General features: G+C 38.7%; 1 protein-coding gene across 1 annotated transcript; it reads left to right on the forward strand.

Annotated features, from left to right (window-relative positions):
* Positions 1-361: 361 nt before the first annotated feature.
* Positions 362-8,721, forward strand: LOC118339229 (sorting nexin-4-like). The gene is made up of 14 exons (XM_035676798.1): positions 362-567; positions 1,282-1,390; positions 2,132-2,289; positions 2,460-2,609; positions 3,082-3,129; positions 3,314-3,369; positions 3,637-3,709; positions 4,091-4,152; positions 4,534-4,599; positions 4,775-4,864; positions 5,661-5,760; positions 6,008-6,153; positions 6,596-6,710; positions 6,862-8,721. Exons 1-14 carry the CDS (start codon positions 475-477, stop codon positions 6,907-6,909), a joined length of 1,314 nt encoding a protein of 437 aa, XP_035532691.1. The 5' UTR covers positions 362-474; the 3' UTR covers positions 6,910-8,721.
* The last annotated feature ends 1,349 nt before the right edge of the window (positions 8,722-10,070 follow it).

A 10,070-nucleotide genomic window follows, 5' to 3' on the forward strand; every position in this document is an offset into this window, starting at 1 on the left:
ACCATTAACTGAACGCCTTCAAACGTGCACCAGTTTGAACCATCATCATTTCCACTATGGATTTTGTAATACCTGCACATAAACAGAGGGGAATTACGATTTAGTTGTGCTGAATAGAAAATTGTCCACCGGAGCAATTTCAGTACAAACTGAACGTCTTATTACTTACCTCTAGCTGCATTTTTACATTAAGTACATCACAAAATTAAACTAATGCCAGATGATTCTGATTAAATGTCATTTTTACTCATTTAATCTTTATCATTATTTTTTTGCTTTATCTCATACGTTATTATTTATTTTAATTCGTCAAGTCCTTTATGATCTGACGAACACTGATCATTTAACGCCATTAGATTAGTCAGTATAAAAAAAAATAAAACTGGCCACAGACCCTCTGGCCTCAGCCTGGAACGCGCATGCGCAGAGCAGAGGAAACTACTGCCCTGCCAGCTCAGCTGACAACCGAAGAGGATGATGGCAGACTCTGCAAGTGGCGAAGAAGTAGCTGTGATCTGTAACACCGATATCACTTCAGCGGAATCCGAAAACAACATCATAAACACGGTCGTACTCTCTGTTGGTCTCTATGGCAAACATTTGTGGGCTTTAAAAGGCTGATTGCACGAGTGAAAACTTTCCCCAGCAGGCCTAATGCATCAGTCAGTTCACGTTAGCTAAGTTTGTGTCATAATGTATCATGGAGCGTTTCAAAAAGGCATTTGTTTGAGGAGGGGGCATGTTAACCTGGCTGGCTTCAAAGCTGCATGTAACTATTTACAAAGTTATCTAACGAGTTAATTAAAAGTGGCTTCGAAGCTACCTTGTAAACTTTTCTCCTGACGTTAGCTTGCGAGCTAGCAAGTCTAAACAGTAAGCCTAAAGTTTAGTTTAGCAGGTTTAAAACACAAGTCCTCGTTGTGTCTTCATTACACTGGTTTCTTGTGAGAATGGGGTCAATTTCCGCATTCACAAGCAACGAGTAGTTATTTAGTAGTTCTTTGGCGGTACAGTAATAATGTTACTATCTTGTCTTGTGACCTGCACACTCCTGTCATTTCCCTGTGTAAAGAAGCCCAGTGTTACTGTATGTTCAGTCTAACATGAGCCGCCTGCCCCTCTGTGTGCACACACTGTGTTTACAATACAATCGATTACTATATAATACAACTTGAGTGGAAGATCGAACCACACTCTTTCCCTGCACCTCCATCTTATATCTGTCACGTACCTTTTATGTTTTTCCTGTCAATAACTGTGTTTGTGTTTGTGTCTGTGTAGATGGTGGAGAGAGGGACAGCTCTGTTGAGGAAAATGGAGATAAATGTGGCGGAGGCGGAGAAGAGAACAGGGAAGAACACCGTTAACATGCAGGAAACCTATACTCGTTCTCACTAGCACCGGCAGGTTCGCTCGCTTCGTCACTTCTCTACCCTCATATAACTATACCCTCTCACTATACATAATACCTATATATATACATATAACTGGATCCTCAGTTACAGCATATGCACACATCAATATGACAAGAAGAGTGGACACCTACAGGACATATTTGCTTTCTTGTGCACAACTTTATTTCACTGTGTCCTTATGAAGCCATATGCTTCATTGAAAGGATGTAGTTTGGCAGCATCAACAGGACTGTGAAGCTCTGGGTATCTTATTTTATTGGATTTTAATGCTAGATATTAGCTTTTTGACATGACAATATTGTTATACCTTGACAAAATATGCTAACTGCAGCTGTAATTTTGATGTTACAGTGTTTGTCCATAACTTAAAGTTCCGTAACGGTGCACAGCGCAAAGCCTTTCTCAGTGGGTAGAATAAAGACTTGTACACTTATTAAGGTTGCTTATTTAATCCAGTTAAGCGGAACAAGATCAAGGAGGAGAAAAGCTGGCACTGATTGCCTAACTACCTTGTTAGACCTTGTTACTGTTACTGTGAGTTGTGTCCATAGGTGCTGAAAAAGCTAATCACAATGCCTCTGACAAGATTATTTATCTCCTTCCCATTCTCAGGACAGGCAGTTGGCAAAGTCAAAGTGACTCATTGTGCGTCACGTTGAACAACAGTAGCTCCAGTGTCTTTACACTTCTGTGTAACAAAAATACTGTTTATTCCAATTTGTCTGTCTGCAGGCCAGCTGAATCTGTCCCAGAGGGGGGTACGCCTGCCACGCCCGACACTTTGTGGAGACGCTACAGCGAGTTTGAGCTGCTCAGGATGTACCTCCTGGTCACCTACCCTTACATCATCATCCCTCCACTACCAGAGAAAAGGGTGAGTGACACCCTGTGATTGATGACTTCATACTACTTCCTCTGTTGTTGGTTAATGACATTTAATCAGTCTGACTTAGTTTGCTCTCAGTTTCTTCCTAGTAGGAGATATACGCCCTTGTGTTTTTGTCACTTTTTCTGTTTTACTCCTTGAATTGTGCCTTTTTGTAGGCGGAGTTTGTGTGGCACAAGCTGTCAGCAGATAACCTCGACCCAGACTTTGTTGAGCGACGGAGAGTCGGCCTGGAAAACTTCTTGCTGCGCGTTGCATCACATCCAGTCCTTTCCAACGACAAAATCTTCTTCCTCTTTCTGACGGAGGTTAGCACTCGAACTTCCACTTACTGTCCCATTGAAGTCTTCTGCCATACATAATGCTGGCATGCACACCCTCGCACAATCACAGTCTGACAGGGATCTCAAACTGACAGCACTATGATAGCACTCTGGCAAAACAAGCTGCCCTGGTGGTAAGATACAAAAAAAGATTAAGAACAGAGATAAGGCAGATCCATTCATAAGTCATATCACGCTGTAGTGGCAAAAAATAGAGGCTGAACCGTTTTTTGGCGGGAGGCCTCTGCGATGACACCATTAATCATAATTATTTCCATTCTTGCAGAGTCTTGCCATTTGATGCACCTTTTAAACTGAATTTCTGGATTTGTAGCAGCATGCTCATTTCAGCGTAGCCCCCTGTTGTGTCTTATTGTAGCGCAACTGTCTGCTGGAAAGCCCCATTGTTATAGAGTATACTTCATAATCCTGTCTGTCATGTGTCATCTGTCCTCAGGAGAAGGGATGGAGGGAAGAGGTTTTGGACACAGGCTTCCAAGACAAGGTATGCAGTTAGTACACTTTGCAAGTTGCATAGTACATTGGCAAGTACAATCAATTTAGCAGGAGGGACCAGCTGAGTCACTTTACTGAGAATTTAGTTGTTAACTAACGTCTACCTCTTCATAGCTTCTACTCTATGCAAAAAAAGTCTCCCTTAATGTGTGTGTAATTCTGTTCCCTACCAGGTGGACTCCAGACTAAAGTCTCTGAGTGCCATGTTCAGAGTCAAGAACCCTGACAAGTAGGTGTATAACAGACAGGTTGCTTTTTCCAAAAATAAAGTTTACTTTTCATTAGTTTGCCAATTTTGCTAGGGTTTATACTAAGCAGGAGATTTAGTCAGTTACTTTCTTAAGAGTTTTTAATGAGTGGACTGGATTAAAAATGAATGATTACAGTGACCAAAAAGGTAGTAAAGAGGTATCATAATTAGATACAAACTGAAATACAGTTGCTTCGGTTCATTTAAACACTGTTGTAGTTATGATCCATTTCTTGTGTTCTTCAGGCGATTCACAGCACTGAAACAGTACAGTGATGAACTGAACACTGTCATCTCTCAGTTACTCAGGGTGCGGGCGGTGAGTTTTGGCATGTGCACACACACACACACACACACACGCCTATATTTAAATGTCTGCCTAGGTTCTGGCCAGTGGTTTACGTGTTTGGCATACTGCATTGTATAACGTGGTTGTCCATATTTCACTGACATTCAGTCTGCTAACTCCTGAGAAAATTGCTAGATTCTTTTTGACTTTCTTCATCAATTACTTCTGCTCTCTGCCATTTTGTCCTGGGCAAATAGTGCACAGTCAGCTTGTGCGAGCACTTCCTACATTTATTTATGAACCAGTACTGTTCTGGATTCATTTTTCTGGCTTTTTTATTTATTTATTTATAGCAACGTATTATTTAAATTATGTAACTGTTCATGGCTGATTTCATTGTCTTTATTCTAGAGAGTAGCAGACAGGCTGTATGGTGTTTACAAGGTCCACGGTAACTACGGCAGAGTTTTTAGGTGAGAAACATACATAGAAACATGTAACTGCATTTCTACATGAATAAAATAATAGTTTTTCCCTAAAAGAGGGCACTAGATTTAAACAAAATAAGTTGCAATTAAATGTCATTTGGTTTATCCAGCTACCTTTGATCTACACAGTTGCTTATAGAAACATGTAAGCTGTGTCATATTGTAAATCACGCAAAAAATCTTACATTTTATGGCATAAGGAAATAGAGGTACACTTATTTTACATGTAGTATACAGATAAATTGTATGCTTGTGATGCTTAGCTTATAAACACGGATGATCAGCCATTTTTGAATACATTTATGTGCAAATGGCGACACACAAAGCACCATGTTTGATTGACACATTTCATTGTTGTGTCTCCAGTGAGTGGAGCGCTATAGAAAAAGAGATGGGAGATGGCCTACAGAGTGCTGGCCACCACATGGACACGTAAGTAGTAGATTAAAGATGATCTCCAACTAGTGTACCCTCTCATATACTCAAAGTTTAGCTAATACTTTAATGTGTTTGCTAAAGCAGTAATAGACCAGTCGTTAAACTACTAACTTAGACACATTCTCACACATTCTTTTTTTTTGCTTATGAATGCTTCATATGTGCACAGGTATGCTGCATCAATAGATGACATTCTTGAGGAGGAGGAGCACTATGCTGACCAGCTGAAAGAATACCTGTTCTACACTGAGGCTGTCAGGTAAGTGTTTTTTATGTGTTTTTAAAAAGGGGAAACACATACCTTTATCGGGCCTAACAACGCAGTATTAGTGAATTTGGCTGATGGTCCTATCAGGATTGAAAGACCGATAGAATTGACATTAAGGCATCATACAGTGTAAATATATGAATCCTGCTGGAGGGTTTTTGATTAGCTGAATAATTTACAAGTAGAGATACCAAACATTTGGCAGTTCCAGGTTCTCAAATGTGAGAATCTGCTGCTTTTCACACAAAACAAGACATTTGATGGTGTCGCGTTGTATCATAGAATGTGGATTTTTCACTGTTTTCTTATGTTTTATAGACAGTTATTAATCATGAAAACATGCTGCAGATGAATTGATAATGAAAATAATAATTACTGCCGCCCTACATATGCATATAGTATATATTCCCCCTCCTGGTTCAGGGCATTGGTCATTGTTAATTTTTTCAAAGCTGCACTCACTTGTTCTGCTTCTGTCTCATGTTTGTCTTTATCCTCATTCAAAACAACATGCAGCAGCACCAACGCAAATGCTTATTTGCTTATTTAAACCACCGTCTTCGAGCAGAGCACATAATGCAGACCTGTAGTTGTTAACCAACACTTATGTTTGGCTCCTCGACTGGATGGAAATCAGTTATGTCTAACTTTATTATTAGCAGTAGTTGAAGCATAATGTCTGTTTGTTGTAATAACACTATATGGGTAGGAAAAAAATGGATTAGAATTACAAATTTTTACATTTTTTAAATAAAATTTTAAAACAATTGTCCATTTGTGAATTAAGGTCAGTATGCAGGAAACACGAGTTGATCCAGTATGAGTTGGAGATGGCAGTTCAGGACCTCGCCCATAAGAAGCAACAGAAAGAAGAGCTGGCTACTGGGGTAACACACTAGGACTCACACACTTGTTATGTCACTATATCTCACTTTCTCCTACACATCCTGGGCAAATACACAAGTGCTATACACACACACACACTCGCTATGCCAAGTTAGTTGTCCAAATTGTCGAGCTCAAAAAAATGAATCAGCAGAATTAGGTGTTTTAAAACATTTTAGTGGTCCAATTTGATGAAAACATCAGTTAACTCGTGTGTGTCTGTGTGTCTTTATGAATGTGTGTGTGCAGACAGTGCGCGTCTTTTCACTGAAGGGGATGACCAGTAAACTGTTCGGCCAAGAGAGTCAGGAGCAGAGGGAGAGTCGGTTGGCAGCCTTGGATCAGAGTATCCAGGAGGGAGAGGAAACGGTCATGGAGAAGAACACAGAGTGCAAGTAAGCTATACAACACCAATAAATCAATCTTTAATTTGGATGTTGACTGATTTATTCTTTTAACCCATGGAGTATGTATCACCACCACAACTTTGGAACCGAAGTGGTTGCTGCTGTTCAGACATGATTATCAATAACAAGAAAACAGATACCTGATTAGTTTTTCCAAAAGTGGTGGATGGAGTTACACAGTCAAAGTCAGTCACTGCGTACGATTTAAAAGACGTAATATTATTCAGTCATTTTGAAAAGAAAAGCCACCTGCATCAATAAAGAAAAGCAGGAAGTATCATAAAAACATAAATCAGGAGCAAGCCAACTACCACATTGTTTGTTCAGTTTCTTCTTCCTCTACAGTGTACGTTCTTCCCCCTTCATGCCTACTCTTCCTCATAGACTGAAAATAGCATGTTTTGGTTTTTGTTTGTGATTGTGTCTTCAGAGAGTTTGTGCAAACAGCCTGGGAAGACATTGAACGTTTTAAGGAGCAGAAGGACAAAGATTTGCGTGAAGCACTAATCAGCTACGCCATTATGCAGATCAGCATGTGTAAGAAGGTATGGGGTTCTTTTGTCTTCTTTTTCTTCTCAGTTTGTGTTTGTTCTTGTATACTTGCCTACTTAAAAAGGACACAATTTGTGATTGATTGTTCAGCAGCTCCATTATTTGTTGTCTTTGTTTCAAAATTGCTTCTTTTCTCTGTCTCAGGGAATCCAGGTGTGGTCCAATGCTAAGGAGTGTTTCAACAAAATGTGAGCCACTTTCCAGCCAATCGTTCTCTTGCACCAAAGCAATAGTGTATCAAATTGTTCAGAGTGAGACCATCAGCCAATCATTCAACTGCAGTTTCACAGAGATGGCCAAGGAAGCCCAAATACTGCCTTCAAATTGTTTGTTACGCTGAATTTAAGAATGAGTCTGTCTCCTTTTCTCTCTCGGTCTCTCACACACATTTATTTAAAAAAGTAATTCATTAGATCCATGCCTTTTTAAATCAAAGTGTCTTAACCGTACTTTTTTCTTGGCACTCTGCTGAAGTGACTTTCATACTGCAGATGATCCATGTTTTCAATACTTTTTCCTGAATTGGTTGCACAGCTGACAGCATGTCCAAGAGGAAAATCCTGAATTAATAATGCATGATAGTTGCGCGGTGGGAAGAGCTGTGCAGTGTATTTGAGTCGTTGTGCTTTTCTTGACTCATCTGTCACCTTGAAAATAGCAAAATTTAGTCATGAGAAGCTGCGCATTTCAATCAGTGGTTCTTTTGACTATTTTTTGAGTTACTTGCCTCAGAGGAATTGAAACAAACAGTGTTTTGTGCTTTTCCATGTGTTGTTTTTGAGAGTCTACTTACATATAGGGATATCACTTAAAACACAGTTCTCTGATGATAAAGAGGCAATGAATGGAGGGAAAAAAACTACACTTGTCACAAATAGCACCAGTGACCACCTTGTTTGGTCTTATTTGACACTTCTAAACACAATTAATTGGCACTCTGCAAGTCTGCAAAATTTCAATTGTCTCAATGCAAGAGCATCCTGGCCTTCCAATTGTGCATTGTAATCAAAGGAGAAAAACTAGGGAATTTGGGAATTCAATCAATTAACTGAATTAGCTGAAATTCTTGTTGTGATCAATCAGAAAGGAATCAGACTGTAGGGCAAAGGGAACATGAACCACACTTTAGGATACCACTACATATTCACCTTTCCTTTTCTACTTTTTCATATATTTCATACACTTCATGCTGAAGTCAGTCTTTATGCTGTTATTGATCAGCCGACCAAAGTGCTTACGACCAAGTACTTGTATTGTACAGATCACGTGGGTAGCACCAGTGAGGGGTTGACGAGGTCGGGGTAGTTTTCTCAATTGATATAGATTTTTTCATTTGTGCCATGAGTAAGATACAGTTGTTGTTACAGTAGAGCCTTTTTAATTCTTGAACTCTTCAATAGAAGCTCTTTGGAGGACTGAAACATGGCACCCCCACAAGCTACCTGATCTACCAAGTGCAAACACAAGTGTTTTTAAAGGAAACACATGCAGATCAACAGGCTACATGGCCTTAGTACAAATATTTGTTTAGTAGAACAGGGGAGGGACAACAAACTTGTTTGACCCTCTCTGCCCACATTCAATGTGCCTCACCACTTTTCTGATATTAAGTCACTGCACTAAATAATCGACCAGAGTTCAGAGAATTCCTCAGGTCAATGTTTACGGAAAATACTGACCAAATAATGACAACTCTTAATAACGTGTTTGATCCTCGAAATCCTCATTTCTATAAGCTTACACAATGCATGTTATACTGTTCCTTCCTTTATAATATCCATCTGAGTAGAAAATGTATATGGATATATATAAAAGTTGTGCAGAGATTATTTTCCATCAGCATATGCTACATTTTCAGAATAAACACAATCAGTTTACTGGAATAATCCCAAATTGAGGCTTTATGTATATTTTTTTTATAATAAATGTGTTAAATGAGAAATTGTTTTTATGTTTATGTAATCATTCTGCTATGACACTAATAAACACATTTCTTTTTTTAAACGGTTTTCATTGTATTTTTATAACAAATGATTTAGTCAAAGATGATGCTGAAAACCAGGACAATATGTGACATGGGGCTGGTATCCCACCATGTTTACAGATTGCTGAGCCAAGATTTTTGATGACTTTTATTGTATGCATCCTGGTTACACTGCATTTTGTTTTCTTTGCGGCTAAAGTATAACAGAAACTGGCCCATTCTAAAGGTCAGACTGTTGAGATTAATCTGTGTCAAAGCAACACAGCCACCCCCATGTAAGGCTTCTCTGTTTTTTCCACCTGTGGAACACCTGACACCTGTGTGGATGGTGTATGCAAATCAGATGGGCATGACTGTATGTGTTTGGTGATGGTGTCTACAGATTTTTAAAGTCAAAATATCAAGTTGCTTCTTTAGTAAATACATGCATCAGCTGTTAAATATCTAGGATTTTCTTAAGCCACATGCATATTATCAAAAATGTTTTAAGTGATGTGGGAAAGTTATTTTTTTTTAATACATTCTTTTAAAAAAAAAAACAATTTATGGTGATATTGGGGGGTTAAATTGGTCTTTGTATGTATGATGTTGGCTTAGGTGTTTTATTTTCAGTCAAAAAAATTATCAATTTTAAAAAATATATATTAATACTGGCAATTGAACGTCTCATACTATAAAAGATTAATTCAAATTATTTATGAAATTACGAATGAATGGCGCCACCTGCCGATCAATACCAGTAAAAAAAAACGATTCAATTTGGCACAGAAGCATCTTAACAAAGTGGTAAGAAATGGGAGAGGACTCTGAGGAGAGGAAAACTAAATGCTCGCTTTTCAGATCCACCTACTGGTTGGTTTGCATGAGGTCATGTGTGGTTTTCTCAAATGGAAACCTAACATTAATTCAACATTAAAAACAGGCCAAAGCCTTAAATTTTCCCAATCCAGTAATTCAGTGTACCCTTCATAAACCTGATATTTTAATAAATCCAAGTAAATCATAGGCTTATTAGGCCGTAGGAAAGTACTATAGACGACCTAAATCATAGTGAATTTATGACTTTATATGGAAATGTTTTATAGGCCGAGGGGAAAATCATGTTTTAAATGTGCCATTAACCATAGGATGGATGCATCTTGCCAGTGCTGTCTGCAGCAGTGATTAAAATGAAAGAGACACCATTCCCTCCGGCTTAGTGCAATTACAAGTTAAAGCCCCTTAAAAGGTAGACACACGCATTCTCTATTGTTTCATCCCATTGTAAGGAAACAGCCACTGTTGCTCAGTAACTGAAAGGACGTCGACTTGTGTGAAAGAATATATATATAATATCATAATGAGTTGGATCGTCGCACTATGATAAAGG

Source organism: Morone saxatilis, unplaced genomic scaffold, assembly GCF_004916995.1.
Source record: "Morone saxatilis isolate NCDOM2014 unplaced genomic scaffold, NCSU_SB_2.0 Contig5, whole genome shotgun sequence".
Classification (NCBI taxonomy): domain Eukaryota; kingdom Metazoa; phylum Chordata; class Actinopteri; family Moronidae; genus Morone; species Morone saxatilis.